At 41.0% G+C, this 16925-nt stretch overlaps 2 protein-coding genes across 2 annotated transcripts in view; both read right to left on the reverse strand.

The window, feature by feature from the left end:
* Positions 1-1700: 1700 nt before the first annotated feature.
* Positions 1701-9011, reverse strand: GCSH (glycine cleavage system protein H). The gene is made up of 5 exons (XM_065641064.1): positions 8887-9011; positions 5345-5424; positions 4065-4128; positions 2380-2511; positions 1701-1830 (listed from the first exon to the last, which is right to left on the reverse strand). The coding sequence occupies exons 1-5, from the start codon at positions 9005-9007 to the stop codon at positions 1733-1735; spliced, it is 495 nt and encodes a 164-aa protein (XP_065497136.1). The 5' UTR covers positions 9008-9011; the 3' UTR covers positions 1701-1732.
* A 310-nt stretch (positions 9012-9321) lies between these two features.
* Positions 9322-16925, reverse strand: part of LOC135991950 (polycystin-1-like protein 2) — a 39077-nt gene continuing 31473 nt past the window's right edge. Inside the window, exons 36-43 of the mRNA XM_065640825.1 lie at positions 16267-16594; positions 15087-15220; positions 14260-14387; positions 13767-13927; positions 12596-12806; positions 11140-11241; positions 10513-10644; positions 9322-9691 (exon numbers count right to left, since the gene is read on the reverse strand). Coding sequence (XP_065496897.1) covers positions 9566-9691; positions 10513-10644; positions 11140-11241; positions 12596-12806; positions 13767-13927; positions 14260-14387; positions 15087-15220; positions 16267-16594 — 1322 coding nt within the window. The 3' untranslated portion in view covers positions 9322-9565. The remainder of the gene's footprint in view (positions 9692-10512; positions 10645-11139; positions 11242-12595; positions 12807-13766; positions 13928-14259; positions 14388-15086; positions 15221-16266; positions 16595-16925) is intronic.

Genomic DNA, 16925 nt, shown 5'->3' on the forward strand with positions numbered 1-16925 from the left:
AAAAAAAAAAAAAAAAAGGTGGAAGAAACAGTATCATATTGAAACATTTTGATGCATTCCTATCTCTATTTGCCTGCATTCATTCTAATTTGAAACAAACTTTCTCTTTGAGAAGTGCCCAGGGAGGTCTAACATCCCAGCACTCTGGGCCATGGATGTTGTCACAATAAATACTGCACAATACCGTGAATAATGGATCAGTACTGACAGTTTTTAAAGCATTTACGCTAGGTTTACTGGAGCCTTTTGTTTATCAGCCACTGCCAAATCAGCACTCCCGTGGAGCAGTCGAATCCGCTCGTCCCTCTCAGTCACTTTGCAGTTTAACTCCTATGGAGATCATAGTTTTATCTTAAAAACACGGTGGGGGTCTCTCTTGGCAGGGCTTAATTAGCTCCTAGGATTTGGAAAAGAAAAAAAAAAAGCGCCACACCAATTACTCTGACATCACTTCAGATCTTAAAAGACAGACCTACATTTTTATACACTAGGAAAGGTTTTTTATAACCTGCGGTGTATTTCTGCCCTTTAGCACGGCTGTGCTTTTGAAAGTAACTTCCAAAGGAATACAAATTTTGCCTTTGTCATCTTATATGGATTAAACGTTCCCCTGCTTCCTCTTAGATCAACTTACAGATACTTGGTTTTCGCTCCCGTTTCGTGCTTAGCTTCTAATCACTATTTTTAAATTGCAGAAAAAAAGTTTTAGACCAAAACTCTGCTTACTATTACATTTTCCTAAAGTGCAGGTCTGTACAAGTCAACCAACATCAACTTTGAGTGCACTTTTGTGGATTCATTAAATATTAAGTCTAATGGAATGAGCTGCTTTAGTTTACTGGTTTGCAAAGCAAAAGTTTTGTTTTCATTCTGTGATGTCATTACTGCAGTGTGTCTACTTGACCTTAAAGAAAGACACACATAGATACATTAGATGTCAAACTATTACTGATTACACCATTTTCAAAAGCATCTACTCTTCTGAAATCACCGCAGCTGCTAAGCACAAGATATAGAATTCCTTAATTACTTGTGACATAGGTAGTGTTTACCAGACAAAAAACACAGCCTAAACAATCCACTTGGGAATCTTGATAAACTATCATTGCATGAATTCACATACAAGAAAGGACGTAAATCAGAAGACAAGGACCACGCCCCTTCTGCCTTGAAAGCAGAACTATTTGATTACATGGGAAAATGAAGAAAAAACATAAAGGACTAATAAATTCCATAATGAAGTAAAAATCCTGCAAAGAGGTAGTTGATATGGCTTCTTTTTTTGGCATCATCTTTGCAATTATAATTCGGAAAGCTATTAGGAAGTTAGGGAGACACTGCTTTTCAATATCTTGGGAGCAACAGAAAAGTATTTCAGGGAAAGCCGTAGTCCAGGTTACAAGAACAGTCATGTGCCTACAACAGAATTACCATACTAAGGCTGTTACTAAATTTGATGGTCAAATGAATCTTGGGAAGTATATATTTTAGCAAAAAAAAAAAGTTTCCTAAATATCATCGATAACATCCTGAAGTTAAATAAATCAGTTAATCTAGAATAAAAAACCCTCGCAGGTATGCAGATGTTAAACATTGTTATTACTGCAATTATTATGGTCCGTATATGCAATCATGAGTGGTATTTTTCAGGTTGCCAAAACGGGATATTCTCCACTGATTGATGACAAACTACACTGAAATATTTTATATGGATTTATTTCATTATTCCAGCTCAGTCCTCAATGGATTTTATGTATTTCTCATAGGCATCTTCACTCATCAGTTCATCAAGGTCAGCAGGGTTTTCCACAGTCATCTTGATAAGCCAACCTGTAGTTAGGAAATTAAAAACAGTTCCTGATATCTTTCAAGAAAGATTCATTGATGTTATTGCCTTAGGAAAGTACTCCCGGTAGGCACAAAGCCCTGGTTGATTCAACAGGACTTCTTGTGTAGGCAAAACGTTTCAATACTTCAAGAAAATGAACAACCAACCAACCTGTTGTAAGAAATGGCATTTTGCATCAGACCAGCTATCTATTATAATTTAGTACTGTCTCTGACAGTGACATTAAGGAGACGCTGTCTACAAAGAGTAAAAGAGCCTGACCTCTCAGTGTCACGAGCTTTACAAGAGCAAGAAAGAGAAACAGATTTAAATTCAAATACGATCTATGTCTGAAACAAACACACTGTAAAGCAGTTGTCAGCAAAGACAGAACTACAATAATACTTTCATGTTACATTTTATTCAGCTTGAACGATATTCAATTTATGCCTCTATACCATTAAACCAAAAGAACTACGAATTGCAGAGCCATGTGTGATAGCAAGAATTCAGGTGGTATTCATTATTGAAAGATAAAAATGACATCTTACCATCTTGATAACAAGATTTATTGACGAGCCCTGGATTATCTGCGAGGGCAGCGTTAACGTCAGTCACCTCTCCTGAGAGAGGCGAGTAGAGTTCACTAGCAGCTTTCACACTTTCCAAGGCTCCAAACTCATCTGAAACACAGAGCAGGATCGAAGGCTTTTAAGAGGAAAATGCAAAGCGCTTTAGTTTTAGTCAGACATTCTGGTGATGAGCCAGCCATTGAAAAAGTGTCTTGATCTTGAGCAACGAAAACTGTCAAAAATACTGAAGTCACCAACTTTATGACAGTGATCAGCAGTATTAAATTTGATGCTTAGACTCCTGAATTATTCTGTGGAACTTGCATAACACCAGCTAGCTGGCTACTACAGAAGAGATGGAAACTTCTTTCGTGTGGCTAATCCTTTGAGTAAAGCCCTACAGTCTACAATATGATACCGGGTTAGAAGGAACAACATCCAGCTCTTGCTGCAAGAGACCTAAATATGCCTTTTATCTACAAATTAAACCTTTTTCTACATAATTTGCTTACAAAATACACACAGCCAGTTTTTTCTTCAGAAACACTATTGAGTGTTACACTTGCACTCACTGGAAAACACACATTAGTATTCAGAAGCGCCTCACTGGAATCACCCCGCTGCTCTTCCCTTTCTGCTGTTTTTTAGGCAGTTATGGAAATGGTGCCTGGAGCAACGTCAGTGCAGGGCACGTCTCGGTGCAGAGCACGTCTCGGTCCCGAGCAAAAAAGGCAGGGGCTGGAGGAGCATCAGCACAAGGGATCCAAGAACAACATGCTCTGGGAAAGCTTGGAGTTAGACTAAGGCCAGAATGGGTAGAAAAGGGAAGAATTAAATGGAAATGAAATTCCTTCAGATAAAACGAAACTACGAGTTGGTTAATTAAAGCCCTAAACAGAAAAACCTTTTGTCGAACATTCACCCTTCAATGCAATGTAATAGATTTGGCCAAAGCAGTTGCATCCAGACCTATTCCACAAGAAAGATGGCAAAAGAAAGGCCCGCTAGTTTACCTCAGTAAATCTACATTCTTTTTCTGCCATATCTGAAGCTAATGACAATCTTCACATACTAGCAGACAGCTCTCCATGTAAATACAGGAATAGGCTTTTCCTTTCACCTGTTAATAGTCACTCTTCTTTAACATGGAGAATTACATAACTGAATTATTTAGAATGTGACAATTTGCACATCATTAATGAGCAAAACCATGCGTTGACACCCAAAAATTACTGAGTCTGCATATTCATAGAAAAATGAGAGCTTGATATCAGATGTTTCACATCATGCAACTTGCGAAACATGTAACTGCAGAATTACAAATAAGCCAGCCTAAACACTAGCAAGTCCAAATCAAAGCATAAATATTGTAAAAACAGAGCATAGATAAAATTATTACAAAAAGATATTTCAAATATCTCATTTTTTAAAATAAATGTCTTCACAGTTTAATAAGCATCTCTTTCCTGCTACCATGCATGGTCTGACAGTGAGAATTCAAAATTAAAGCTGTCTCTTCTAGAAATACCTGCATGTCTTTTGCATCCAGATGATTTAAAATGGTATTAAGGAACATAAAGATCACTTCATAAAATTCATCTTTGCAAATGGAGAATAGGATGAGTAGAATAATTGCTTGATTAGAAATCAGAGCTGAAACTTACCATTTTTACTCAATTTTGTCCCAATTTCTGGAAGACTACAGTAAACAACATCTCCTAATGCTTCCTTAAAAGAAAAACAAAAAGCATCAAAGCATACATTAAAGAAACTATACATAGGAGAGATCTGTAACACTAGAATCTGTATATAAGTAATCTCTGTCTCTAAATTTAGTTCTCATTAAGGACTGCATATTTTTCACTTTTTAAACATTTAACTCGAAAAAGCTATTTTGTTATCATGCCCCAAATACCAAATTACAGTTTATCTATTACAGTGTTAATAACCCTCAGGCTGAGTACAAGGTTTATATACAGATTTCTTCAGGCAGAATGAGAAATAACATCTGCTGATCTTCTTAGCAGCAGCTAGAGTAACAACTGGTTTAAAAGACAAAGTTCCCAGTGATCTGGGGGAATTCTCTTTTTGTTACAAAGCACAGAGGATTTACTTCCAGTGCAATTTGAAAGAAAACACAGTGATTCCTCCCCAGAGGCAGCAACAACCAGAGAGCTGTTGGCACACAGTTTGTCCTAACGGACTTAATAAGGAGCCTTATCACCATAAGAATCGGCTTGAGCAGAATGGGCTTTGCCCCTTCACCCACAAATGTCTCACAAAAGACCAGGGATTTCATAGAGTGTTAGTGTTATTTACAGAAAATTGAGATTATGGGAAATGCCACCTGTCCTAAGAAACATTAATTCCAGTTCACTGGTAGCTTCGCACATCATATTTTTTTAAGCTTCACACACAGTGAATCTCTATCCTGAATTTGCCTGTGACTATTCCAAATCAAGTACTTGCGCAAGAGCAAAACAAAAGAAAAAATCCAAAGGAATTCCCATTCTAGAGTGAGAAACACATGCAGTATTGTACTTCTATTCACAATTGTTCTTTGGCCAGAGGGATTGCACCATATTCACATTCATGGGAAATCTGGCCTAAAAAGTGCATGTCCTCCTCTCCACACAGCCACAAACTCCTTGGGCCTGTAAGAACTGAACTAATAAAGGAGGTTTTAAATTCTGCTGAACCATTCAGTTTCTCATCAAGTTCAGCTCTCCCTAGGCTCAATCTGAAGTGATTAAGAATTTATCCGAATGGTGAAGCAGCACTCACTTCACAAATAACGTGACAGATCCAAGTCCTAAAATCATGCTAGGTGTATAGAATATGTAATTAGAACAATGAAAAACAGAGACTGTCCAAAGAGCAAGGACAAGACCAGGTATGCATAAATAAATATTGCAGACTTGGGTAAGAGGGGAGGGATCAATACCTGTGCAAAATTGCTGATTCCTACTGTTCCAATGCCATTTTCAACTGATACCCATTCATGCTTGTCTGTGAATTTGCGGGCTAAAATGAAACAAACTTGATATTTCAGAAATAAGTGACACGTTGCTCACTTAAATACAGTAACACATTTGCAGGCTTAAACTGTGGGGTCTTTTTTTCTGAGGTTAGTTTTATTTGTTTTTCTTGGAAAATATTTTAAACAGCACATACAATTTACAGAAGCATTTTATTCTGGTGACATGGTTAAGGACAGGCTAGAAGCTCACTAGCTGTTCTGCTCAGAGTATTATTAATTCTGTGTGATCATCTAGAGATTGATAAAGTACAGGAGCAAAAGGAATAGTTCTACTTCAAACAAAAATATAAAACTAAAGCATATATGTGTACTTTACTCATCATTATGCATTTCTATGACAGCATAGCAGCTTTTCAAGAATATTTACTGTTTCTGACAACCACTTTATTATTCCTGGGAAGGCCAGTGTTAATGACTCGTTAGAAACCGCGTCAGCATTACAGCATCTCATTCAAAGTACTTGAATAGAACCAGCAGTTGAAATAAAAAAGTTGCAACCCAGCCAGCAAAAGCGGCCCGTTCCCTTCCCTTCCCTCCCCCGTGTTTCCTATAGAGTCTGTTTCTCCCTGTGTAATGTTGTCACCGATCTATGTAAAATTAAGGCAAATTAATACACGGCAAATTAATAATGCAACTCATATAGGCAAGTGTTACTGAAGAGAATTTGCTCCCTATTCACACTGTTACTGTGAGAACACAGCGGTTATTCTGTACACTTTGAAAATAAGCATACTCGAGACCCTGTTAAGCCTTTTCACAGCTATCTATAATCGTATATATATTTTAGATCTCTAAGATTCAAGGCAGCTTGTACCAGCTTTTCTTACAAGCAATTCTTTTTATAAAGTCACATGGAGAAACTTTAAAAGCAGTAATTGAAACAGGTGACACTTTTCTTGCTAACTTTTTACCTGGAACTTTTCTTACTCTGCGAATTTTCAGCCTGCTTTGTCTGTTTTCTCACTTCCATAGTTTCCCCATAGATACTTTCTTCCTTTTATTTTTTTTTTTAATTTTAACTTTTCACTTGAGGCACCTATCCAGTCAGGCAAGGGATGTTCCAGCAGCTGGAGAAGACAATTCAAAGAGAGCTCCCTGTGTGGTTAGTGCCAGGGGAGGGCAGCTTGACCCTCTTTTGGAGTTCAAAATTCTCCTTTAGGCTGGACTCCTTATACCCGCTGGAGAAACTACACCTCTGCAAATCCGTGTATATTTTCTAAATTTGTACATGAAGGAAAACAGAAGTTCTCACTGCAGACCTTCTAAAATCTTTCCACCCAAAGTCAGTCATATTTTAAGCTGTTTCAACTGTAGTGATCCTCTTATTTATGTCTGAACACGTGTAAGAGAAGCAAGTCTCAGGTAAAATGGTTTGTCTTTGAAGATGGCCTGAGTTTTATAGACCTCAGGAGAGCAAGATATGTTTTTGTAAGTACAGTGCACCAAAAAAAAATTGAGTAAAATGCAAATATGAAGTATTTTTCCATGAAATATCACTCAAACCAGCCCCCCTCCCCGAGACTTGTAGCTAGTATTATTTATACCTACATAAATCTACCGGGACACGTTCTAATGAACAGGATAAATCAAATGTCTTAGATCATTTTAGGTCAAGACATTAAACACATGGGTAATAGGAATTCCATTAGAAATGAGTAATGAACCATAAGAACAGAGAATGACACAAAATCTCAAACCCAAGCTGAAAAAAAAAAAAAGATAAAACCAGAAGACTTCCATGATCAGTTTTGACCACAGCAGTAAAGTGTTCTCAACAGCTGGAAGAGCCCATCAGCTTCTCATAGCAAAAATTTCTTTAAAAAGTGAAAAATGAAAAATTCTAACCCTGTAACAAAAAACACTGCAAATAAAGGAAAGGTCAAATTAAAAAGAGTTAATGAGTAATCTCAAAATTTGAACTTTGAGCTTATGTCATCAGCCCATTAAATAAATCAAATTTAATGAATTTAAACGTCAAAGCACACCAAATCTCTTCTGTGAGAATTCTTTTTCAGAGCAGCTAAATTTGCTCTGGCTTCATTCATTTCACCATGACACTGGTTTTAGCTTAACTAGCACATTCTGAATTCAGCCCTTCATTTAGTTTAGCCTGCCTCTATTAAATATTTCATAAATATATACCTGAAGCGTGAAGGAAAACTCACACCCCCACAAAGAGGCATACAAAACTTTTCCTCTCTGCCTAAAACAAAAGCATAATTTATGTTATTCCTTCAAGTTATAGCTATAGAAAAACAAAGGGTATATTAAACAATTAGTAAAAAAAGCTTAGATCTTGACCCAATTTGCAAATAATAACTAATAAATGTTGTTTCATTCATTTGTAGCAGAAGGCAGTTAAACAGAGAGGTTAAAAGATTATCTGGAAGGAAATTTATGACCTCTTTGTAGTGACAGTCATTACTTTTATGGCATATTCTCCTCTTCTTCTCTCCTACCTTTGCAACGTTTGTGTCTTGTAAAGTGCCACAGATTCTGTTTTTCAGACTTCTGTAGCTAACTTTCATTCAAAGAGACCTGTGACAGCAGCAGATACTTGCAGAATTAACTACCTTAAGTGCAAAACCACACCAAGCACCGATGTGCAAACCCACCTCCTGCCTCAACACTCCCGCAGCTGCACTGCGCAGGGGCTGGTGAGACCAACCCACGCTCCTTTAGCCCAAACAGCCCCAAAACCCTGAAAAGCTGGCTGAGGTTTCCCGGCAGCCCCATCTCACTGCTGGAGCTGCCGCAGACCTGCCCTCCGGCCCACCCGGCTCTGCTGCTGATGCTCCTCAGAGCTGCCAAAAAGCTGCTCCAGAGCGACGAGCCGAGGAAAAGCGAACCGCTCTTTATTTGTCAAGTTTGTTTTGTCCACGCTTGGCCCGCTCAGCGACGCCCGCAGCTGGGGCCAAGAAGGGGAAGGGGCCACTTTGCTGGAAAACTGCGGCGTGGACGGGAGGTTGAAAAGTTTTCTGCCAAGGCAGGGAGGTGACCCGGCTCCTCAGGGGAGTGTCAGCTCCAGAAGGGGCAGGTGGAACCCGCGCTGCCCGTCCCCTGCAGCCCTGAGCCCTTGCAGAGGCCTCGGCCATCCTGCGAGGCTTTGCCCCCACCCCATGTGGAAACCCCCGCAAAGCGGCTGGAGGGGCCCCGGCTCGGGGAGGCCGCAGCATCCCCGTCCCCCGGGCCGTGCCCTTCCCGGCCGCACGGGCAGCCGAAACACAGGGCAGGTACCCGGGCGGGGACCGCTGCGCCCCGGGAGCGGGCAGCTCAACCCGAGCGGGTCACCTCGGCCCTCCGCGGCCCGGCCGCCACCGCTCCCCCGGCGGCGACATCCCCCACAGCCCGCCCACCCACCCACCGCCCCCTCCCGGGAGCCCTGACGCAGAGGGAGCCGCGGCTCCTCGCAGAACCGGGCCGCTCTCCCTCCCGCCGCCACTCACCGGACAGCACCAGCGAGCTGGTGACCAACCTCCGGGCCGCGGGCACCCGCAGCGGCGGCGAGAGGCGCGGGCAGCGCGGCGCCAGGGCCGGCCCGACCCGCCGCAGCGCTCGCCACGCCATCTTTGCCCGGGGGCGGCGCCGTGCGGACCTCCCGCCTGGCGGGGGCGTCGTCAGGGGCGGCCGTTGGCGGCGGCCGTTAGCGGCGGCCGTTGGCGCGCGGGGCGGGCGGGGTCCCCTCAGCGGGCGCTCTGACAGGGATTAGCGGCTTCTGAGGAGCCGGCCGGCCGCGGGGAGCGGGGCTGGTTCGTGCCCCCCCCGGCAGCCGCCGTGCCCGGGGCGGGGGAGGGCGGGCCGAGGGGGTCGCCATCTTTCCGTGGCGGTCGCTTAGCAGAAAACAGCTTTTTTTTTTTTTTTTTATTACCAAACGGTGCAACAAACGCTCAGTGTTTATTAAATACAGATGCTAAGTCTACAGGAAGTGCACGTGGGACGCTTTATCTGAGATTTAGCATTATTTGTTTGCTAATACTCCATAATAACATCAGGCAGCAACAATTCGTCGAATGCCACAGCTTTTAAGCAAGAAGCCATGGAAACCTAAGTCTAGATGCTGCAGCCGATCGTTAAAAAGTAAATATTTCATCTGCAAACAAAGCGACTTTTCATGGTGGTTGTCATTTAATTGCTGACAGGCTGTTTCAGTTGATCGTTAGTGACTGGCTTCTCTTCCTTCTTGCATTTAATCCCCAAGAAACTGAAAATTTTCGTTAGCATTAGATCAACGATCTCCTCTTCTTCTGAAGCCTGAAATAACAACAAGAAGTTACGGATGCACCGACCAGAAGTGGGTACAGGCTCTGCCGAAGCCAGAGAAAGTCACAAGAGAAAATCTCTTCTTGAGGTGAAATAAGCCAACTTTAAGCAAAGCACAAGTAACTACCAAAGCAAAACATCATGCCAAGGTATTTATCAAGACAAAAGTCCCAGATGAGCATGGATGTTACAGAAGTTTTGACTCTGTCAAAGCCCATGGAAATCTTGCTACAGGAGCCTGGAGTCCCCTTGCCACAACCAGTGGTCTATACTATGAGCCACCTCCCCCATTTCTAGATCGAGTCAATGAGAAAAACTAAATATATCTTGTTTGCTATTGACCATATCCTTTGTTTTCATCTCCCATGACTGTATTTAAAACATAGAGGAATTTTGGACAGTACCAGAATACTAAGCTGGATTTTGCACTATGCTATCAATAGCTCGAATGGGTCAGGCACTCGCAGTGACTTTTTTAAAAGGAGCTGTAAAGTCCTTGTGGGCTTTAGTAGCAGTTTTGGCACTGATTTCAATGGAGCTGGGACACAAGTCTAAGACTTTTATTGCTGGATTTAGTATGTGAACAGAAGGCTACAAATCAGATCTTGTGCTAAATCTCAACAAGGACTTGTCTGAACAGGAATGGACAGCATAAATCTGGAAAATCTGAAGTGTGCTTTATGAGTAGATGTTAACTTCTTAAGAGTTGGACTGAGCTTATATGGGTTTCATCCAGTGGTGGAATACCAAAATCATGAGTAAACACTGCACAATAAATGTTGAAAGAGGCAGGAGAGCTTAGATGAACACACCTGGTAGTGCTTCTGCTCCTCGCTAAAAGCAACTAGAATCACCGAAATGAACAGATTCAGTACCACGAATGTCATGAGAATTATGCAGGATCCAATTAAGAAGGAGCCTAAAATTGGATTGTAGTCCAAGACCTGTAGTATTAATAAGGTAAGACATCATATTTTGATTGAAAAAAAGAAAAAACAACATACATACAAGCAGTTAAGACACAATAAGGAGTTTGCCTTGGAAAATACCTATGGCTAATAAATATAGCTACATATATTATACATGCATGTGTGTTCAGAACAAATGTGGGGCACCACATTTCTGTCTGTAGCTTTCTAAGGAAATTGCTCAAAACTCTGTAATCAGTGAGTAACATCTAGTTAAAATGTGAGCATCTTTCTCAATGAAAGTTTCATTGTAATCCTACTGATGGTCAAAATGGGATGTGAGATATATTTCACTTGGTGTCTTTCTTGTCTTGATGACAAAAGGTGTCTGCTTTAGGAAGCACTGTGGAGCTTGCAAAATCAGATTGTCTAGCAGAAATTAGAAGTCTTTCTATTTGCTGATTCAAAGCATATTTGATAGCTGAGATGCGAATTACACAGTGATAAACTTCTCAAAATCAGAGATGGTACCTCCTCATAGTTGAAGATTCCCAGCTGAAGACTGACCATGGTCTCTGCTGAATCAAAGAGAGTTTTGTACGAGTAGAGCTTCCAGCCAAATATCAGGTTTGTCTGCAGAGGAAAGAAGGGATATCTTGTGTCAGGATCAGAGCCCTTGCCGCAAAGTCAGCTGATGACTGCTGTATTCTGAGAAAGCCCTGCTAGCTTGTCATCAGAGCCATGAAGCTTTTTTGGTGGTTTGAGGTTTTTTGGTTTACAAGCAGAGGAATCACCAGGCAAGGTCATAAAATAAAACTAAGCTAGAGCTAAGAACTGGATTCACACTTTGTGAATGTGTTTATCTGTAAGACCTTTTATCCTAGGTATGAGAAAGTCTTATACTTGCTCAGCTTGCCACTAGATAATGTAAAAAGTCTGCAAAAACATGACAAAATCGGGAAAGTAATTTAGCCCACCTCTAAGTAGCAGATTTATCCTTACAGAATTGACCGAGTTAATCATAGTCACAAACACTTGCCTTTTGGTGCACAGATCCTTCCAAACAGGCAACCTCCTTGTTTACCCTCAGTAACCAAGATGCTGTTTTCTCCGTTTAGGTCTTGTGGGCCTAATGTGTCTGATTGAAACGGGGTCTGGTGCAGTCTCACCTTTTTCTCTATCCCTCTGCCTCTTTCTTTCATGGCTCTGTCACTCGCATGATGTGACAACAGGCTGGGTCACGGAACTGATCTGATCACTGATTTTACCTGTTAAGTTTGTGGCCACGCCAGCCAGTGCCTAAAGCCACTTGGTTGCTAGAGTGCCAGTGCTAGAGGGAGAGGTGAGGAACGTGAAATCAATGTGAGACTGCAGCAGGTCCCATTTGCCACAGGACTGCACTGCAGAGGACAGTTTGGATTTGGCTGAGACGGTTTCCACTTTTTCGGTGATTTTGCAATTGAGATGTGATGAATTTCCCACATCACTCTGCCAGAAGACTTGCACAAAACATTTCAGCTAAAACGGTAAATATACATAAATAGCTGCAGTCTAATAATTCTTTAATTCCATTAGAATGAAAATGGTTAAATTTGCATAATAAATATTCCTATAATAGGCAGAAAAATAATTATTTCTTACTTAAATCTAGCCAAACAGAAAATGGCACTTGCTGCACTTTCTCCAATTTATGCTTTATCCAGAAGATGATTTTTCCTGTACTTTGTTCTTTGTCACACCTATTACACACAGACAATCCATTATTTCATCTCAGTGTTTGACTTTTGAACTAAATTTCAGTTTGCCAAGAACAGACAAGTGGATATTTTAACTATTCTTTCACTTATACTGAAGCACTGGGCTCCAAGCTGCTAACCTAAGATTTAGATAAAGAGCTTTATTCAGTTTGACATTTCAGAAATAATTCATTTAACCTGACAATACCTGGATGCAGACTGAAGACAACAGAAACCACAGTAGTACTCACCGCAATGGAATAGGCGAGGAACATGATGGCAATCACAGTGATGAATCCAGAGATATCACCCCATGCCCTCCTTAGGGTTGAAGTGATCATGTTTAGTTTAGGGTTGAGCCTCAGGAGGTGCCACAGTTTCACGGTGGAGAGAAGCACTAGGAACGCAATCAGGTAGCCAAGAACCGCATCAGCTCTTGCTGTTTCATTAAAGCTTACACAGCTGTTGGAAAAAAAGAAAAGATGTAGTAGAGCGTGCACACAGAAGGCTTTGAAGTGCATAAATGAGTATGTTGGAAAAGCCAGTCACTCTGTCCTTGTTTTCAGTGGACAGCTAACTTGAGTTCTGGCTTGAACGTTCCTGCCTGTTCTTCCTGCCGTATGCACACAAAAACCTCCGTTGTCCATGGCAGAGTTTTTTTATCAGTGTTAGCTAGAGCCGAGAGAGGGTCTAGGCCGTAGCCCAAATGCTGCTTATTTTTAGCAAGTCACAGTTTAAATGCAGCTAATGCAAACTTACTATCAAATTCTGACCCTTAGAAAGTAAGACAGGTTCTTCTCTGCATGTGTAGTTGAGAGAATGGGTTACTGGTGCTGTGCTGCCAGTGGGATGCACTAACCCAATGCCAGGATTAGCTGTTTTCCAACAGGTTGTGTGAGAAGGTGCTGTAAGGCATGCAGTGAAAGATTGGAGGCGAGAGCTGTGATCTGTGACTGAGACAAGTCAAGTCAATGTTAGCTGAAAAAAAGCGCGGTCATACTTACATTTACCCTTTATAAAGGGAGCACACTTCTTGCACTTACAATTTTGTTTACAACAGAGGTGACCACAAAAGCTTTTATAAATTGTGGATGCTAATATAGCACATGACATATACCTATATGATATACGCATGCTGCATTAGCAAGAATGTAGCTGTCGGGTTAAAGGGAGTGTCTGTTCTTCCCTCATTCAGCAGATGCGAGGCTGCACCTGGAATACTGAGTCCAGTTTTGGGCTCCCCAGTGCAAGGAGGACATTGAGTCCAGTGGAGGGGCACTGAGGTGGTTGGGGGTCAGGGTACAGGACATACAAGAGAAGGATGTGGGAACTGTGTTTTTTCAGTCTGGAGAAAAGAAAAATAGATTAATATCTGCATAAATAGCACCGACAAAGGATGCACCAACCAGCGTTAGTACTTACTCCTCTTTGTGTTCCTGGTAGTAGCTGATGTCTCGGGTCCCAAGGATTGTCCGCTTCACAAACACTGACAGAGCACTCCAGCTAATCAGTATAATGGCCATCTCCAGGAGATTCCACTTGCTGTGGAAGTATCTCCATCTCAGAGTCTTCATCTGTTTTCCCTGGGAAAAGAGTTTTCCTGTTTCAGTCTTGTGACTCTGTATCATACAATACCCCTCTAAAGAGTAGGGCTATGCCCTCCACAATAAAGCACATCAATAAAACTACATCTTTCACTAATTTCTCATTATCATTCTCAAAAGAAGCATTCCAGCCAAATAAAATCTGGCTGTATCTGTATTATTTAATACCCATATGTACCTAATTCAATCTGCCATTGGTGTGAGTCAGCAGCAGCACTACTGAAATCAAGTACAGTCCTAAACTTTTTGTGAATTAAATCAAAACCAGACACAAGGTGATGCTGTCAGCCAAACCTGCCATTGGGTCTCACCTGTACTATCATGTAGTACACAATAAAGAGGAAATAAATCACTTCTGCTGCAATGACAAAGATGTGGAGACTGTTGGTGTATGGGTAAAGCCGGATACTTTGCAGCTCTGCGCTTGTGAAGAAGGCCCCTAAAAAGCAAACAGTGTTCGCCTCAGTGCTCTATTAATGACATCTTTCCGTGTTCATTCAAACAATTTAATTCACCAGTTAGACTTTCGTACTTGCATTCACATCAATGTGAGACTGAATCCAACTATCAAACTAAGATTTAGACTTTATGATGTGAGTAGCCTTATAAGTGCTCTTGGAAATTTTCCTCAAATAGGAATTTCAGGCAGTCGATGGCTTTTAGAGTGCTGGCCTTCAAACCAGAATCGAGGTTCACTTTTCTTTGCTGTATCCAGGTTATGTATTGTATGATTACATGACTATATATTAGAAGTCTTCTGGAACAAAAAAGACAGACTGTTTTTTGTACTTTTTGTCTTAATATTGTATTGATTAGCTGAAATTATTAGGAAACAATTTCTCTTGTTCCTGTTGTGTAAATTCTGGAGATTAAGTTTCAGTACTACGTTTTCTTTATCAGCAGATGACCACAGCATAAACAAACATAAGATATTCCATTATAGTCTATATTACTGTGATGCTACATTTTTCCTAAATGGTTTATAAATTTTGTATCGATTCCATCATTATTAGATTTATTAAAACACTGCTGTTTACTGAATAAAGAACTAGATAAATATTGACAGCATGTAAATCTGCACTCTGTATGTGCATTGCTTGCTGTCTCCGGAAATGTGTAACTTAAAAAAGGTTCTTACCTAGAGCATTGGTTTCAAACATCAGGCTTATAAGGCAGAACAGATTCACATTGGCATTGTAGACGGTAAATTCAACAAACACCGCTCTTGTGAAGGAGTCCAGCCAGACGTTGTTGAAAAGGTACTGGAGAATTCTGCCAAAAAACGTATAGCCAGTGATCTAACTCATACGGGAGAGAGACAGCATCACATGGAGGGTAGGAACATTTGGACATGATCATAGAGAAGGTGTAAACCAAAGGTAAGATGTTCAAGAGGGCATCTGGTCTGTCAAGTCTGGAGATAGGGGATATTTGTACTATTAGTCTAGGTGGTTAATTTATTTTTGGCTCCTCTGGAGAAGCAGGTACCAGATATGGGTCAGTGCTAAACCTGAGATGCCTCAGGTATCTGATCATTTACCTCAAATACGGGTGTCTCTAGCAACATAGAAGTTATCTGTAAGTTTGGATCTCCACGCCAGTGGGATGCTGTTTCCTGCTTATTTATCTCAGGTCCCTTATCTGCCCTGTGTTTTCAAGGCTTCATTTTCTGTTATTTCACTTTAAAAAGTATTCCCTGTTACTGTTCATGTTCACACACAGATTACTTCCAGTACAATTTCACTAATTCTCTTTTAAGGTAGATACAAAATTGTCTGCAAGGATCTGGGGAGTATAAACACTAAAGAGAGATAAAGAAGCTTCATAGATCTTACTATGATACGAAAAGAGGCAAACATATCATTGTTCAGGCATAGTAACAAGATAATATAAGATTAACATAACAAGATTTAGGCTAAATTATTTTGTCACAACTGTTGACGTCCCCTTAGAAATATTCAGTATTTTAGAAGTTAAAGGCTGGACTAGATCCAGGACTGGATTAATACTACTTTGAGAGGATTGTTTTACTAGTTTTTCAACATGTGTTTCTGCAGCTGTGTAAATCTGGAATCCATGCATGTAAGTTAGGAGCAAAAGGTTCTAATTTTGGATACTGGTTGTTACCTAACACAGAGCAAGATGATAGGGACATAAACTACAATGATGGCGGGACAGTAATATCTACAATATTCAGCACAATGCACAGCAGGAAAACTCGGGATGCCGTCTGAAATGAATCTGAAACAGAGTAGAGGAAAGAGCATGACTGATGCTACAGCAGACACACTAATGATTTACAAGCATACAGGTGGTACCTGGAGGCATTCTTCGGATCAGTTCCCAGGTGAATGACGTATCCCCCACCTCCGTAGATCGCAAGTTTGCCCCAACTGGGCTGCCCTCTCAGTTGGGACTGACTCTGATACTGCCACGCTGAGCTCAAGTCAGAGGAGTTATCAGAGACTGAAGAATTCCAGTGCTCTCCATAATCTGCTGTGTCCTCTGTTTGTAGGGAATATGGAGCATGGCATTCCTGCATCACACGCTGCAGTTTGGGAGAAATAGGGCAAGTGTCTCCTTTCACTCGTACTTGGCGAATCCGAGCACTACCCACCAGCTTGGAATTGCCATCTGTGATGAATCCTAAACGGGAGATGGAAAAGAGCAGCACTGGCGATATGACAGATCTACTAATAATATTTCTTCATCTAATTTATGATTCGCTGATGCATTAATATTTTGCTATAAATTCTTTTCTAAAAACAGTGTAGGCAAAATAGTACTGAAAATTAAGCCCTAGTGTTGATTTGAACTGAGTTGTTAGATAACATGCATAGATAATAGAGTTCAGTATCATTATCTATCTGTATTTTATACAGAAGGAAACTGAGACCTGGAGGAGAAAAGGGACTTGCTGAGAGTCACACAGCACAGTAGCTGTATATTGTGTTCACTTGGCCACAGTTGGTGAGTG

Source organism: Caloenas nicobarica, chromosome 9, assembly GCF_036013445.1.
Source record: "Caloenas nicobarica isolate bCalNic1 chromosome 9, bCalNic1.hap1, whole genome shotgun sequence".
Lineage (NCBI taxonomy): Eukaryota > Metazoa > Chordata > Aves > Columbiformes > Columbidae > Caloenas > Caloenas nicobarica.

Coding starts and splice junctions, on each gene's coding strand:
- GCSH (XM_065641064.1), bottom strand. CDS start 9,007: ATGGCGTGGCGAGCGCTGCGGCGGGTCGGGCCGGCCCTGGCGCCGCGC. Junction 5,425..8,886: donor CAGCTCGCTGGTGCTGTCCG/GTGAGTGGCGGC, acceptor GTTTCATTTTAG/CCCGCAAATTCACAGACAAG. Junction 4,129..5,344: donor GAATCAGCAATTTTGCACAG/GTATTGATCCCT, acceptor TTTTCTTTTAAG/GAAGCATTAGGAGATGTTGT.